General features: G+C 33.9%; 1 protein-coding gene across 1 annotated transcript; it reads right to left on the bottom strand.

Moving 5' to 3' along the window:
- Nucleotides 1-1,679: 1,679 nt before the first annotated feature.
- On the bottom strand, nt 1,680-17,303 carry LOC129005410 (uncharacterized). The gene is made up of 2 exons (XM_054434298.1): nt 17,260-17,303; nt 1,680-3,036 (listed from the first exon to the last, which is right to left on the bottom strand). Exon 2 carries the CDS (start codon nt 3,028-3,030, stop codon nt 1,798-1,800), a length of 1,233 nt encoding a protein of 410 aa, XP_054290273.1. The 5' UTR covers nt 3,031-3,036; nt 17,260-17,303; the 3' UTR covers nt 1,680-1,797.
- Between the last annotated feature and the right edge of the window lie 89 nt (nt 17,304-17,392).

Here is a 17,392-nt window from a genome sequence, read left to right as displayed (position 1 = left end):
CCCCCCGGGTTGTCGACCACGCTGGGGGGTGACGACATGCGTTTTCGTGATCACTATAGTGCCTATAACAACAATCAGAATAGTATATTTCACTACTAGGACCGAAAGTGGCATTTTCCGGCGCGCGCTCAAGTTTTTGTGTGAGGCGAAGCCGAACACAGGGAACCCCCATTTCACGTACGAGGCGAAGCCGAGTACGTGAGAGCTATTTTCACGTACGAGGCGAAGCCGAGGACGGGAATAATGGAGCAAGTGCCGGATAATAACTTTCGGTACGAGTTATGAACGATACTTTTCATCACGACGCAAAAATACACAAACACAGAATAGCAGACCTCAGTAATATTACAATAATTATCTATCAAACAATTTGTTTAAACATAAAAAAATAAAATCTAAAAGTTAACCTATATATTCATTTTTGTTTAATTTTTAAAACATACAAATAAAATAAAATATTCTAAAGGAAACCTTTGTACATTTCTCAATACTTCAAACGTCAAAATAAAAGAATAAAACGATTTTGAACAATACATACAGCTGATTTAAATCATTAAGTTAAGCCGTAACAAAACACTAGCGCGCGTAGTGAATAAATGGAAAACTAATTGAGAGCGAGGGAAAGTAAATTTAGAGCGAGGGAAAATCAGCTGATCGATTTTCCCTCGCCCTAAATTAGAGCTTGGGAAACGGCTACTTTCATTGATGTCAGCTGTTATCGAAAATAGTTACTTTCGGTGAGGAGTGATGAAAATCAAATTGCATCACCCTTTTCATGCATGCTCAACCCCCTTCAGATCCTGGACAAGTACAGCTGATGTATTTTTAACATTAGGTATATGTAATAGTTCCCTTAAGGAATTACAACCTTAATTGCCCTTTATGAAATAATGGATAGTTTTGCGCAATTGGGTTCTCGCACGTTCTCGTCATGACGAACATTAGGGGTGTGACTTTTAGTTTTCTCAAAAGTTCATGCGTACTTTGGGATTTATATATGAATGAAATATTATGGAGTAAAGTTATTGTGTGAATTACACAATTAAGAAATGAATTGTTTAAAGAGGAAAGTTTGTTTAAACGGTTAGTTTCTGTTATCTCTTGTTTACTTCTGTTTTTGGTGTTTCAAACACTCAATGAGTTAGCGACTGAGATAGTGCAAGTCATGGATTTTAACAGAGTTGGTGTACAATTGAGGACAAGTTTTAGTGACCTTCGAGTAGAGTACCATAATGGACTGAGTAATGGAAGGAGGAAGGCTATGCACTATAACTATCTGTCAGTCTTTTGTTTATCTTATCTCAAGGTCATCTCAAAATACTGCAATTGTCAAAACTCCATAGCTGCACAATCACTGTTAATTATTTCGTACATATTTTTTGTACATTTAGACTTTAAAGTTTTCTCTTGCTTGTTTGGTGCATTTGGTTGCGTCTATTAATTACAAAAACTACCTCTCTGTGGACAACCAATTTTAATTTTTATAAAGTATTGTAAGTGTAATTTAAGAAAATGATCAAATAACAAATTTGGGATAGAAAAGTATGGAAGCAGAAAAACGTTTATACATTTTTAATCCTACCACCTGCGTCAGGCTAACGAATAGTAATACAGTACCTATTATAAAATCTAATATTACACATTTAACAAACACTGAGGTATAAATTTACCAGCTACAGTAAAAAAATAATTAACTTTATTACCTTTTAAGTTTAATTTAATGACAAGTCGTTTTGGTTTTTAAAAAAACTTAAAAACTGACGTTAAAAATTATTAAAATGTAAATGAAAACCTCCACTACTTTCTGTGAACGACTAGGTTGTTAAAAATTCCGTTGATTTCCAAAGACTCCAACACTTTTGGAAGGAACTTTGCACAATATTCATCATTGTAATATTTTCCAAAGAATTTGTCAACTTCAGATTCCTTGTCCTCAGAGAAGAAAAAAGAAAAGTCCAACGGATCTGGGTGTACAAGACCAGGCAGCCAAGAACTAGAAATATACAGAGCCAATGGACTAAACCTTCTCACCTCTGCCATCATCTGGTCATATGTTAGTCTTTCATCACAGTTGAATAGCTTTAGATTTTCGTTAAAACTGTCAAGATATATTCTGTACAAATTGTCCAATCTGTTTCTCTTCACATCAAAATTTGCACTAGACCAAAGGAATGTCGTCAAATCAGATATAGGCGACCCATATGATGTCCCCTGGAAGTCAATGATCTTGATGTCGCACACTGTGTCGTTCTTGTCGTACCTAAACATCATGTTGGGTATCCATGGATCTCCTTGTTTGATTGTCTTAATTAATTCACCACTTGGTATGTGTGTTTCAACCAGAATATCCCATAGATGCGGTGTAATGTCTTTTACTGTGTCAAGAAATTCCTTCATTGTAACCAGTTTCTCCATTTCTCTGATAAACCTATTCATCCCACCATTAATTAGAGATATAAACAGCTCTCGGACTTTTGAATCATTCGAGAACCTTATTTCTTTCTTAATAGGCTGCAATATTTCAGGATACTTTTTGAAAACCGCAACAGACACCGAGTGAAATGAAGCCGCTGCAATCATATAGAGGCGGCAGTGGTCAAAGTCTAACAGCTTTGTTCTATTAGCCATAACAAATCCTTTTTCTTTCAAGTCTTCAAGTATTGTCACAGTTGATTTTGGAGAAAAGAAGCTTTTGGCAGCAAAATTAACATCACAGTACTCTTTTGCTTTTGGTATAAAGTTATAGTAGAATGAAGGTTCCAACAGATTGAATTCTGTTGCCAATTCTTTCATCGGCCCTTCAGTAAGTTCATTTTTGACAATGAATCTTGAAGTCTTCACCACAGAATCATCTTGGTCCACTCTCCACTCCAGCTCAACTCTGATGATGAAGCTCCCATAGTTGTTGCCAGGAGGAACAGCTGATGAAGTGGTCAAGTTTGTTACCACAATGTTGTTGTTGTTTTCTTCTTTACGGAGACTCTGTTCAAAAAATACTTTTGTCACCCATTCGGGAAGTGACGACTCCATCTGTACCTAAAAAGGAATTTCAAGGTTTTAACTGTAATGCTTTAGGTAGGCTATATTTATAAATAAAATAAATAACTTCTTGATCAGCATTGTACGTGTTATTAAATTTACGGAAAGTAAATAAAGATATGTCTTGTAACACTTAACAACATATATTTACGCTTATACTGTTACTCACAAGACGGTAAATATACAAAAGATGGTAAGTGGTGATCGATTTCGATTGGACACTCCAATCATCATCAGACCCAATAGGCGAATGTAGACTAACCAACACAAGTAGACTTTTCATCCCATTGTAAATTGTTAAGCTCGTTTTTCGAATCTTTGAATGTCTAGTTCATAAACGGTGACACTGGGCGCTAGTGTCAACAAAATTTTGTTTCTAGAATTTTAGGGTTAATTTCTTGATATGTACTTTACTGTTTGGTTATATAACTACCGGACGGGTTACTGTTTATGATTAGATTTTATTATTTGGCTAAACAAGGTTATAAATTACCGAAATAACAAGAAACAAATTGTAAACAAAACACGACCTCTACAGTACACCGTACAGAACTAACAATAAATTGTTTTCAGCTGTTTCATAAGATAAAATGGTTTATATTACCTGTCCGTCAGTGATCCTATTGTTGTCGTCTTAGGCGACCGGTTTCAGGATAAAAATCCCATCATCAGGCTGTCAAAAATGTCATGTCACTCAAATTGAGGTCGTCGGTAAACATATAAACACACACATACAACACGAAACACGAAAATACGGATTAACATTGCTAGCTACTGGCCAGTACAGGACACTACGACGCGGCACGGGTAGTTGCGTGGTCATGACTGAGGTGTCCTTGCTCCTCTCCCATTATCTATGGAATGCCGGTGGTATTGTTGTCCTATTCTAATCGCTGCGTCATAGATAATGTTGGATTTGAAAGAAGTCTGTTCATTTAAAATGTGTTGTGGGTCAATCTTGATGGATTTGTATATCTCGAATTCCTCTAAACAATCTAAAAACCGTCCTTTTTTAGGGTAACTATGTAAAATGTGTAGGTTATGGTCAAGGCTAGAATAATTATGGTTACTGTCTGCGAGGTGGTTGGCGAAAGCGGATTTTTGCTGGGCTATTGTTTTGGATGGAATGTGCTCTTTAAATCGTTGCTTAAATGAGCGAGTAGTCTGGCCTATATAATATTTAGGGCAATCATTACAATTGATCTTATATACTCCGGTCTTATTGGCTTTATCAAGACTGTTCCTTTTACGCTCTTTGAATATGGAGTTAAGTCTATTGTTGGCCCTGAATGATACACAAACGTCATTTTTTGCTAGTTCTTTCTTTATGGTGTTGATACAAATCCATCAAGATTGACCCACAACACATTTTAAATGAACAGACTTCTTTCAAATCCAACATTATCTATGACGCAGCGATTAGAATAGGACAACAATACCACCGGCATTCCATAGATAACGGGAGAGGAGCAAGGACACCTCAGTCATGACCACGCAACTACCCGTGCCGCGTCGTAGTGTCCTGTACTGGCCAGTAGCTAGCAATGTTAATCCGTATTTTCGTGTTTCGTGTTGTATGTGTGTGTTTATATGTTTACCGACGACCTCAATTTGAGTGACATGACATTTTTGACAGCCTGATGATGGGATTTTTATCCTGAAACCGGTCGCCTAAGACGACAACAATAGGATCACTGACGGACAGGTAATATAAACCATTTTATTCTATAAGTGATCCTGGGCCACTAAGCATAATGTTTCATAAGGATGAGAAATCTACTGAGAGAGATTGTTTTATCTATGACAGTAGTGTAGTAGTAATACTCAATGGGGATTTTCATCTAAAGCTGGGTTTTCCTAGGCGCGGAAATGGAGCGCAAAGAGAGGAACGCAGAGAGCGGACTCCCCTTGTCTTAGGTAATTTAATGTTACTGTTTGCCTTGAATCTTTAGATAAATTTTGTCAATGTTGGTACAATGTAAAAGAGTCTTAGTCTAGTCACATCATTTTGTGAATAACATTGAGACACAACATTTATGTTGAGATCATGTTGACATCAATATTTATTAAATATATTTAAAAATACATTAATCCTGTCGATCGGTGGAATAATTACATTTTCATAGTCAATCTATCATGACACCTTATTATTTATTTAATTGTATTATTTATAGTTTTCCCAGACCTTCAAAACATTTGTTTAATAGAAAGTATTTATTTTAAATATGTAGACAATTCTGCACAATCTTAGCTAAAAGATGGACAAAAGACATTTCATATTGAGAGTTGAGAACAATATTTTGTTTAATACATTAAAATTTTCTTTGAAATTGTATCGGCTTTTTAAATAAGTTGACAGTCTAACTCATAAAATTGGCTTCTGTTTCAATGAATTACACTTTTGGTTATATTTTGTAAATGCTACATATTTTTTTTAAGCTGATGGGAACCAAAGAATGAATCAAGAATCATGCTTATTATTTGTGTAATATATGAGATATTTAAAAATGCCTACTAATTTACCTTTGTGTCAATGTATCAACAGCCCAAGTGTTAGTTGTTGTCACTGAGCTGACTCAATATGACATCACTTGAGACCACTTTTGGCTAACCTTCAAACACAATCATGAGTGAGGGGAGTGGTTCCACCAAGCAGTTTACCACTTCCATTCAACAGAGCCAAGTGTGTTTCCTGGTTGGATACCATAATAAATTGGGATGTAAAACTAAAATATCTCTTTAGTCTGGTTGCAGGTCAAAAAACCTGGAAGTAAGGTCCACCCGATGTTTTTTAGTGGTTTCTGTTTCTTCAAGACCTACATAATTAAAATAGACAGGGTGCCACTTTGTCACCCTTGAGCAAATTGAGATATTCAAGATGGCGGCCAAGATGACTTAAAAACTATACAGGGTTAGTAAAAAGTGTGGAGACCCGCTGTGTGTTATTTTGTTAACGGCCCATACTAGAAAAACTAAACTCGGCAAACCATTATGGCATGTTACGAAGTACTTTTTAGGCATAACTGCCACTTGGTGTTCATCCCCAAAATGGGGGATTTTGGGGGAAACTCAAAACTTTCAAATACAAAGACCCATCGAGTGACCCCTCATTTTAAAGGTCCTGGTAAAAGAAAACCAACAACGCAAATTAGAGGTCTCTATTTCAGTTCAGTAAAACATGGCAGCCAATTGAAATTCTCATAAATTCCCAAACCCAAAATGGGGGATTTTGGGGAAACACAAAAATTTTAAATGATAAGCCCCATCGAGTGACCCCTCATTTTGAAGGTCATAATAAAAGAAAACTAACAACGCAAACTATAGGTCTCTATCTTAGCACAATAAATATGGCAGCCAATTGAATATAAAATCGCAAGTTATTTCCGATTTCTAAAGATTTCAATCAGCTTCCATTTTTTACTGGATTGAGATAGAAACCTCTAGTTTGCGTTGTTAGTTTTCTTTTACCAGGACCTTCAAAATGAGGGGTCACTTGATGGGTCTTTGTGTTTGAAATTTTGGAGTTTCCCTCGAAATCCCCTATTTTGGGGATGTACACCAAGTTACGGTTATGCCCAAAAAGTACTTCATAACATGTCATAAAGGTGTGCCGAGTTTAGTTTTTCTACTATGGGCCATTAAAAAAATAACAGGCGGTCTCCACATTTTTTACTAACCCTGTATATCTGCTGTATCTTTCCCTATAGAAGAGACAGGATAATCATTTTGTGCCTAGTTTGATGTTTTAATTGGAAAATTACCCTTAATAATAAATCAATATAAGTTTTTAATAATTTCCACATTAATTTGTTGCCAAGTTACCTTATCAACAATGTTTTCAAGTACTTACTTGACTTAAAACATTATAAATCTATGGTTTCTGAGGATAAGTGCAACATTCAAACAGAACACAGTCATCAAATCAGTTAACTTACTAGCAGTTCTCCTAATTGATGCTTGTGCTGTACTGTGGACAGTGCATTATCCTTCTTCAGGAACTGTGAATGACTTTATCAACTGCTTTTTAAGTTATAGTTTTCTTGAATTAAGAAAAAAACACTGTTCTTTAGGCTAGTCAAAAAACGGTCCAACATCAAACTTAAGGTAAAAGAAATAAAATATATTTCTTCCCCATATTCTTCCCCATATATTCCAAAATAAAGGTGTAAAGAATATTATACTAAAAATCAAGAAAAATCCAAGTGGCGGAAAGCCGCCATTTTTGAAAAAACTTCCGCCATATTGGATTTATGTAAGCTTTTAGTAAAACATCAATAATTTGACAACTAATCCTCTTAACAATCTTCGGTTTGTCTTAATAGCTTCCTCATCAAGTTTACTTTAAGATAATAATAACTTTATACCATTTCAATATTGATTTATTAAAAAGAGACAGCTTTAAATAGAAACAATACCAAATTTCAAAGATGTTTTTTTTAAACCTTTAAATGTTTGCAAATACAAACTCAGGTGATAAGAAAATTCATATTTTGTGGCTCTTAAAAGAATCTGCATAAAATTTTGAACAATTATCAACCTCATATCAGTTTGTATATTGCTTTGAAGATATATTATGGGATATATTGTTATTATAGTCTTCAACTTGGAACGCTAGCCGTGCTGCACCACTACATCTAATCCGATTAAAATACACTTTGAGGTGGGAAAAATTGCTTTGAGAACATTTAAGACATATTTTGGAATCATACACTCATACATATAAAGCAATGTATAAAAAAAATCTGACAAAATCCGAGCATGAGAACACTGAAAAAGTAGTGGGTTTGAAACATAATAGGCAATAGAAAATTACATACAGTGTGTAAATTAAGTATGGAAACAAATCTGTATTTTTAAAACCGAAATAGATAGAAATATTCTATTTGTGGCAATAATAGTTAACAAAGATTCCGCAATTTTTCACATGAAAAATATTTTTTTACCCCCCTAACAGGGTTGGTGGTAGGGGGTGACTTATTTTTTTCAAATAGCAACCCCTATGGAGTGACCCCTCATTTTGAAGGGTTTGTCAAAAGAAACACAATGACGCAAATCCGAGGTGAATATCTCACTCCTAGCTAACATGGCGGATATTCCAAAATGGGCTTTTTTTACAAAAATTAAATTTTTCATTACCCACCATTTAGGCTAGGGGTGAAATATCTACCTCGGGTTTTCGTCATTCTTTTTCTTGTAACAAACCCTTCAAAATGAGGGGTCACTCAATAGGGGTTGTTGTTGAAAAAAATAAGTCACTCCCACCCCCTACCCTGTTAAAGGGGTTGAAAAAATATTGTTGATTAAAAAAATTGCGGAACCTATGTCAACAATCAATTCCACAAACAGAATATTTCTATCTATTTCGGTTTTAAAAATACAGATTTCTTTCCATTATTTGTGAAATTGGTGCTTTTCACGTACAATAAATCAAATTTTGGAATATCCGCCATTTGGGCTAGGAGTGAGATATTCACCTCGGATTTGCGTCATTGTGTTTCTTTTGACAAACTCTTCAAAATGAGGGGTCACTCAATAGGGGTTGCTATTTGAAAAAAATAAGTCACCCCCTACCACCTACCCTGTTAGGGGGGTAAAAAAATATTTTTCATGTGAAAAATTGCGGAATCTTTGTTAACTATTATTGCCACAAATAGAATATTTCTATCTATTTCGGTTTTAAAAATACAGATTTGTTTCCATACTTAATTTACACACTGTATATGTGTCCGTGAACACGATAACTTGAGTAATTTTTATACAATTTTGATGAAATTTGGTTTGAAGGTGTAAGCGGGGCCTACGTAAACTGTGTAAGGCGGGATAAACTTGAATGAGTTCGCGAACCAGCATGATCGGACAATGGGAACGGGGTTTTACGCGGGGTTTTATGGGGTAAAAATTAGTATTTTTTAATTTTTGACCCTTAAAACGCAAAATTTTCCAATTTCTCTTCAGACCTTCTTAAATAGCTTAAAAACAAATAATTTATTATATCAAAGTGTTTTTGTACCATTATTAGTTACGGAGAAAATTCAAATAATTGTTATTTTAAAATTCCCATGTTATTCTTATGGGGAATATTGTAAAATGTTGTAGTCTGCTTGTTTATGGATATATTTTGATCAAACTTGGTAAATTTATTTTTTTTATACTAAGTTATTAATATTTCACTAAAAAACACACTTTTTTACCCTCCCTGTAGCAGCAATCCTATGTACTCATAAAAATTAATGTTAATTAAATACATTTAATTGAAAATCAATTCAGGCAACTGGAAATTTGCTTAGTCTGCAGGTTTGCTGCGGCGGGGGTATTTTATTACGAAGATAATCAATTATTGGTATTCTCTGACCCTTAAAACATAAAATTAGACACAAAAATTATTATCCTGTCTCTTCTATAGGGAAAGATACAGCAAATATACAGTTTTTAAGCCATCTTGGCCGCCATTTTGAATATTTCAATTTGCTCAAGGGTGACAAAGTGGCACCCTGCAGATTTTAATTATGTAGGTCTTAAAGAAACAGAAAACACTAAAAAACATTGGGTGGACCTTACTTTCAGGTTTGGGTGAAAAATGCCTTTTGGCAACTAGACTACTTCTGCTGTCACACTTGTCACTCAAGGTTTAAGTCGTAAGGAATTTCATATGATTTACCTGTCATTGTTATTATTCTAGGTGGTACCTTGACTTGGGTAAATATTAGAAGGGTCTAAATTGTATTTATGGTAGTAAAATTTTTCCTGGAAAGAAAATTTATCTGTGCTATCAAATCAAAACTGAGACTTAAATTTAATTTAAGATTTTTTTTTCATAAACCCAATGGGGTTTGTTTTGTTATTATAGACACAAAGTTGCTTAAGTATTACCATTTTTAAAAAGCAAATAAGTTTAAAATTAAATTTTCTGTCAGAAATAAAAGGCTGTAAAATGTTCAAATCACACTGATACTTGGGATACTTGTACTTATATATTTGTGTATAATGCACATTTGCACACACTACACACAATGGTTGAGTGTAGAATGAACTGACAAATATTTTGTAGTATGCTGAGAAAATATTCACTGGTATGTAGCAATTAATTGAGATTAAAGTTAAAGGTATTAATATGCAGGCTTTCAGTTGAATACAAGTGTGATTGAGTAAATAAAAACGGTTTCTTTATTCATTTTGTTTATTTGCAACTCTCACACAACACCAATTTGCTTGACAAATCTACAAACGAACGAGATGATATAGCTAAACTTTTAAATTTAAACAGCCTGCAGATATTCTTCTCTAGCACGGTAACTTGAAATTACCTCATCAAAGAGCATTACCTACTAAAAGATTCTTTGAATTCAAAGAAATTGATTTCTATATTTCAGCTGGTAGTTTGTTACATATTTTGGCACCATAACTACTGTATAATAATAATAATTACTAGCAGCCTGCGTCACTTCATCACTTCAAAATCCGTAATATATTTTATATAATATAGTTGATAAGAGTGAAAACAATTATTTCTCATCATATCCCTATATTATTTGCATTGTGTGCGCTATTAATTTCATTGTGTGCACGATCTCTTCGAGAAATATCAGTAAAATTACAAAGACTAAAGAAACACAGGCTACTATATGAAAACACAAAATCTCTTACTTACATTTTAAACAAATGACATTACAATATTTTACTTAAATTATAAATAAAACATGCTTTGAAAACATAAAATCCTATCATAACACAAAATCAAACGTACCGGGAAGTCATTTTCTTCTTTAAATGTTATACAAATAGCGTTACAATATTTTACTTGAATTCACTGAAACATCAACTACAGATAACCCCATTTTCGTATGGATGTAAACAAAATTGTATTATGGCCATCTATTTTGATATAAACAAATGTAAACTTGAAGCAGTTCAGATGATTGAGAACAGAATTCAGCACAAACTCTGAAATGTTAAAAGCCTGTGGGACAAAGGGCTTTCACAAGATATCATGAAAACCCGCAAAAGACACATCTAGAGAATAAGAGCTTTAATTTGATACCCAATATGCATATAGAAATACAGGGTTAGTAAAAAGTCTGGAGACACCCTGTTAATTTTTTAACGGCCCATGCTAGAAAAAACTAAACTCAGCACACCTTTATGGCATGTTATGAAGTACTTTTTGGGCATAACCGCCACTTGGTGTACTACATCAAAACTCAAAACTTTCAAATGGTAAGACCCATCGAGTGACCCCTCATTTTGAAGGTCCTGGTAATATAAAACCAACAACGCAAACTAGAGGTCTCTATCTCAATCCAGTAAAAAATGGCAGCGGATTATAGGCCGTTAAAAAATTAACAGGGGGTCTCCAGACTTTTTACTAACCCTGTATATTAAGAGGTCGATTTGCTGCACACAGAAATCCAACAAATTCTTTTAATAATATAGATACTTTATTGTCTGTATCTACATGATAATTAATTAATTTTTACCTTATGTATAATATTAAAGTCGTTATAATTTATTTTTTTAATTTTGACACATTTTTCATTGAAGTCTTCAATAGAATAGATTGGGTCTTCAGTAAGGATTATAAGTATTGTAAGTGCAATTAAAAAAAAAATTATCAAATGGCAAATTTAGGGTTTAAAAAATATTGGAAGCAGACCGTTTATAAATTTTTAATCCTACCTGCGTCAGGCTAACAAATAGTAATACGTATTTAAACAAATCTAATATTAAACATTTAACGGACACTGAGGTATAAATCTACCAGCTACAGTAAAAAAAGAATTACTTTTATTGCCATTTATTTTAATTTGATGAAAGTCATTTTGGTTTTCGAAAAAACACTTTTCATTTTAAAATTGATGTTAAAAATGATTAAAATGTAGATGAAAACCTCCACTACTTTCTGTGAACGACCAGGTAGTTAAAAATTCCATTGATTTCCAAAGACTCCAACACTTTCGGAAGAAACATTGCACAATATTCATCATTGTAATATTTAGCAAAAACATTCTCAACTTTAGATTCCTGGTCTTCAGAGAGGAAAAAAGAAAAATCCATCGGATCTGGGTGTACGAGACCAGGCAACCAAGAACTAGAGATATACAGAGCCAATGGACTAAACCTTCGCACCTCTGCCATCATCTGGTCATATGTTAGTCTTTCATCACAGTCGAATTGCTTTAGATTTTCGTTAAAACTGTCAAGATATATTCTGTACAAATCGTCCAATCTGTTTCTCTTCACATCAAAATTTGCACTAGACCAAAGGAACGTCGTCAAATCAGATATAGGTGACCCATATGAAGTCCCCTGGAAGTCAATGATCTTGATGTCGCACACCGTATCGTTCTTGTACCTAAACATCATGTTGGTTATCCATGGATCTCCTTGTTTGATCGTCTTAATTACTTCTCCACTTGGTTTGTGTGTTTCAACCAGAATATCCCATAGATGCGGTGTAATGTCTTTTACTGTGTCGAGAAATTCCTTCATTGTAACCAGTTTCTCCATTTCTCTGATTAACCTATTCATCCCACCATTAATTAGAGATATAAACAGCTCTCGGATATTTGAATCATTCGAGAACATTATTTCTTTTTTAATAGGCTGCAACAATTCTGGGTGCTTTTTGAAAACCGCAACAGACACCGAGTGAAATGAAGCCGCTGCAAGCATATAGAGGCGGCAGTGGTCAAAGTCTAACAGCTTTGTTCTATCAGCCATAACAAATCCTTTTTCTTTCAAGTCTTCAAGTATTGTCACAGTTGATTTTGGAGAAAAGAAGCTTTTGGCAGCAAAATTAACATCACAGAACTCTTTTGCTTTTGGTATAAAGTTATAGTAGAATGAAGGTTCCAACAGATTAAGTTCTGTTACTAATTCTTTCATCGGCCCTTCAGTAAGTTCATTTTTTACAATGAATCTTGAAGTATTCACCACAGAATCATCTTGGTCCACTCTCCACTCCAGCTCAACTCTGATGATGAAGCTCCCATAGTTGTTGCCAGGAGGAACAGCTGATGAAGTGGTCAAGTTTGTTACCACAATGTTGTTGTTGTCTTCTTCTTTACGGAGACTCTGTTGAAAAAATTCTTTTGTCACCCATTCGGGAAGTGACGACTCCATCTATACCTAAAAAGGAATGTGAAGGTTTTAACTGTTAAGCTTTAGGTAGGCTACATATTTATAAATAAAATACTCCTAGTACCACCAGTAGTGTAGTAGAGTGAAAATTTAAAAACGTACGTTTTCATGTCCCTGGCCTTTTACTTCGTAGATACTGGATTTGTAGTTTATTATTATGTGTTTTAATATTTTTTGGGACGGGGGCAACATGTTACACACATTTATTTGGTTTTAAATAGGTTCTAGGTATTTTTTTCGTATTTTTAAAGTCTCGAAATTCACGACCATGACGTGTCCCTAGGGTGCATTTTCCAACTTTCACGCTGTTTTTAGACTAATTATTCATGCCGAAATATATAAAGCCATATTTTTATGTCATCAATGGTTATTAAACTTACAAAAAAGGAGCATATTATAATTTTATTGTCATTAAAAACTGACTACCATGACAAAATAAGTCTGTCCCTCGATTTGGCGTCACGACCATTTGGGAAAAATTTTCAACTTTGGAGCACGACAGTAGCAAGCCTGGCGTCGATGGAGTCAGTTGGTTTTAGAGACTAGTTCGGGGTGTATGTTAGGATTGTAGTGCCGGTCGTTTCGAGTTGAAAGGAGGAATTACAAGATTAATAAAGGAAAGATTGTGTTTTTTGTAATTTTGGTGTGTCCATGACCGTATGTAGTCATTCGATGAAGTAGACATGGTGTTAATTTTTGTTTATAAGATATTTCAATTGCTAGATTAACCTAGAAGTCCACTTTGTATCCTCGAACATGAGGTGCAGGGCTACCGCCAGAACAGAGTCAAATAACACGTAATTTCACGACCAAAGTTTCACGACCATCGCGGGTTTTTTCACGACCAATCCAGCCCTATGGATTATAGTGTGTTTGGTCGTGACAATAACTTTAATATAATTGTAAATTGAACAGTTTAGTTCAATTGAAACACATATTTTTATTATAACTAACAGGATAATTGAAGGATTGTTTAGAAAGATATAGATTATTCCAGACAATTCACGACCGTACCGCTTGTCCCTGACCATCACGTTTATGATTTCTATTATAAAAAATTCAAAAATTAAAATATCGTCATATTTCAATGTTTTATACACAAAAGAAGCACACCTCTATACAAACATAACGATTTTTTGGGTCCCAGGTAAGTTTTTTCGGAGTTATACAAACTTAAAAAGATTTTATTGGCTTTTTTTCAATTTTTTGAGTTTTTTTATTTTTTCCCAGAAAAACCAAATATACCAAAAGCTCAGTGACCTTTTTATTGTATAATGGTCATAAGAGTAAATAGGTTTATAGCAAAACAAAGTTATAAAAATAATATTAACTATTTTTAATATTCATTTAAACATCCGTTATGGTCGTGACAGGATTTTGTGTTTTTCCACTAAAGATGCTCTTTTAAAAAAAAACTACCAAAGATATTGCGTTACCATGGACATTTTATGAAACTTCAAATGTTAATGAAATAGAAATAATAATAAAAGTTTTGAAAAAAGGGGAAAAGAATTTGCAAAGTGCTTTTCCTGAAAACGTACGTTTTTAAATTTTCACTCATTAGTAATATTCAATGGGGATTTTCATCTAAAGAGCATAAGCAATAGAAAAGTGGCAGTGCCTTTATCAAACCAAGTTTGAATCAAATATGGATGTGGGAGGAGTGAGATGTTTGTACTTGACGCCATCTGAGTTTTTAGTCATGGTCATCTAAGTATGAAGCTAAGGATCACAAATTTGAGAAATCTTTTTTACAAAAAGCCAAATGAAAGGCATAGATGAGAAATTTCTCCAAAAAATATCAGTTTTTCAATAAACCCTTTCCTAAGGGCACAAACATCATTTTAGAGCGGGTTCCCCCACGTAAAAGGGCCTGTTTACCATGTAAACATGGTCCTACAAAAAATAACCTCCTGGCATTATTTAAGTGTTTATCGAGTTGAAATAAACTGTAAAATATTCACAAAGATCCAAACTATGTACTGGCTGAACTGAAACCTTGTAACTGTTCCTTTCAGTATTTACAAAATCATTTTGGAAATCGATAGATAAGTATTTTTTACATGCGATTTTAACTTCTAAATAAGTAATAGTTAAAACTATTTTTGTTCCACCCACTAAGCTCTACTATGTTAAGAGCACATCAAGCACACAATCATTGGAAACAAATTAGTTTTAGAATGTTGAGAGCTTGTAGTGTAGAGGTATGTTCAGGAAAATTAACATGTTTAGTCGCTATCTTGAATTGACCGGGTAGAACCCTCCTTAAAGGGTTTTGAGCAATCACATTAAAAAAACCGAAGATAAATCATCAGTTACATTTTTTGCCGTTTTAATTGTTAGGTTTACTTTTTCCTTTGTTAAGCTATGGATAAAACATACTCCCTTTAGTAGATTACCCATCCTAATGGATGAGCTGAAGAAAATTGTATCATTAGTTCTGTCCAGTTCACTGTAGATGCCGTGTTTTGTTTAAATAAAACGATATAATCATAAACAATAACTCATCCTCTAGTTATGTAACCAAACAGTAGGCCTAGTGCACAAACCATGAAATGAACTCTAAAATAATAGAAAAAAAATTTTGTCATCTCTGGCCACCAGTGTCACTGGACATGAACTAGACACAAAAACGAGCTTCAAAATTTACAATGGCATGTCTACTTGTGTTGGTTAATCTATGGTTAACTTCTGATCCTCATTGTAAATGTTTGTATTACAATAAGGTTATAATAGTTAATTAAAATAACAAAGGTGGTTCAAATAAAAAATAAGGCCTCTGCGGCTTTGATTCTGACACACAGTTTATAGGAAATACAAAAGAGATGTTCATTAAATTAAATAAACAATAAGTTCAATTTCCTGTAATCTGATGTGTGTAACAGTGTTAACTGTATATTCAAAAACACATTATTCTCTTCTATATTCCCACCCTGTTGCAGCTAGTTTAATTAAAGCTGAATAATCAAGTTTAGTTTTGAAACTGAAAAATGGCTAAGCATCTCTTGTTGACCGTATTGGTTTTTGTTTACTTGGCATACCATCAATCAGTGCAGAAAGTTATAGGTGCAGGTAATTTTCGCTTATCGAGAAAAAAAAGGCAAGCAAGAGACGTGTAACCAAACCAAATTTTAACAGGTTGTCTGAACTGGAATCCGGATATTATACGTTAAATTTGATGGTTAAAAATTCCTTTAACTGTACCCTACCTTAATTGTGGAATAATTGCCAGTAGTATATGGCTGAACCTCCAATCAACACCGTAAAATTGGTTCTCTTGATTTCTTATGAAATCGTGATTGCGGGAGATGATCACGATATCGCTGAGACTGCAAAATATGTCCACAGGTGTTGCCGCCACCGCAAGAGAAAATCATCGGTCTTCACTTTAAATTATTTTATATTATCGCGGTTCTAAAAAATCTGTTTGCGGGCCTGTGTGGCCCATGGGTCATGGTCATGGGTTGGAGATCCCTGATCTTAAACGTCACTTTCTTTCATCTTTAGATAAATCTTTTCAATGTCGGTATAATGTAAGAGTCTTAGTAAACAGTCATATTCCAGTCATATTCCAGACACAGTGAATAACTGAGACACAAAATTTATGTTGAGTTGAGATCATGTTGACATTAATATTTATTAAATGTCTTTACACATAAATCCTGTCAATCAGTGGAATAATTACATTTTCATAGTCAACCCTTTATGCCACCATACTATTTATTTAATTTTATTATTTAGTATTTCCATACCTTCTTTTTTAAATAGAAAATATTTATTTTAAAAATGTAGACAATTCACTGCACAATCTTAGCTAAAAGATGGACAAAAGACATTTTATATTTAGAGTTGAGAACAATATTTGGTTTAATAGATTGAAATTTACTTCGAAATTTCATTGGCTTTTTAAATAAGTTGACAGTCTAATCCACAAGGTTGGCTTCTGCTTATATGAATTACACTTTTGGATATATTTTGCAAATGCTACATATTTTTCTTAAGTTAATGGGAACCAAAGAATAAATCAAGAATCATACTTTATTATTTGTGTACGATATGAAATATTTAAAAATACTAATTTACCTCTGTGTCAATGTACCAAAAGCCCAAGGTGTTAGTTGTTGTCACTGCACTGACTCAAGGCAATATGACATCACTTGAGACCACTTTTGGCTAACCTTCAAACACAATCGTAAGTGTGGGGTGGGGAGTGGTT

The sequence above is a fragment of the Macrosteles quadrilineatus genome, unplaced genomic scaffold (assembly GCF_028750875.1).
Source record: "Macrosteles quadrilineatus isolate MER2022 unplaced genomic scaffold, UCM_ALF_1.0 Scaffold_21__1_contigs__length_2333173, whole genome shotgun sequence".
Classification (NCBI taxonomy): Eukaryota; Metazoa; Arthropoda; class Insecta; order Hemiptera; family Cicadellidae; genus Macrosteles; species Macrosteles quadrilineatus.
This window is presented reverse-complemented; position numbering and strand designations above follow the sequence as displayed.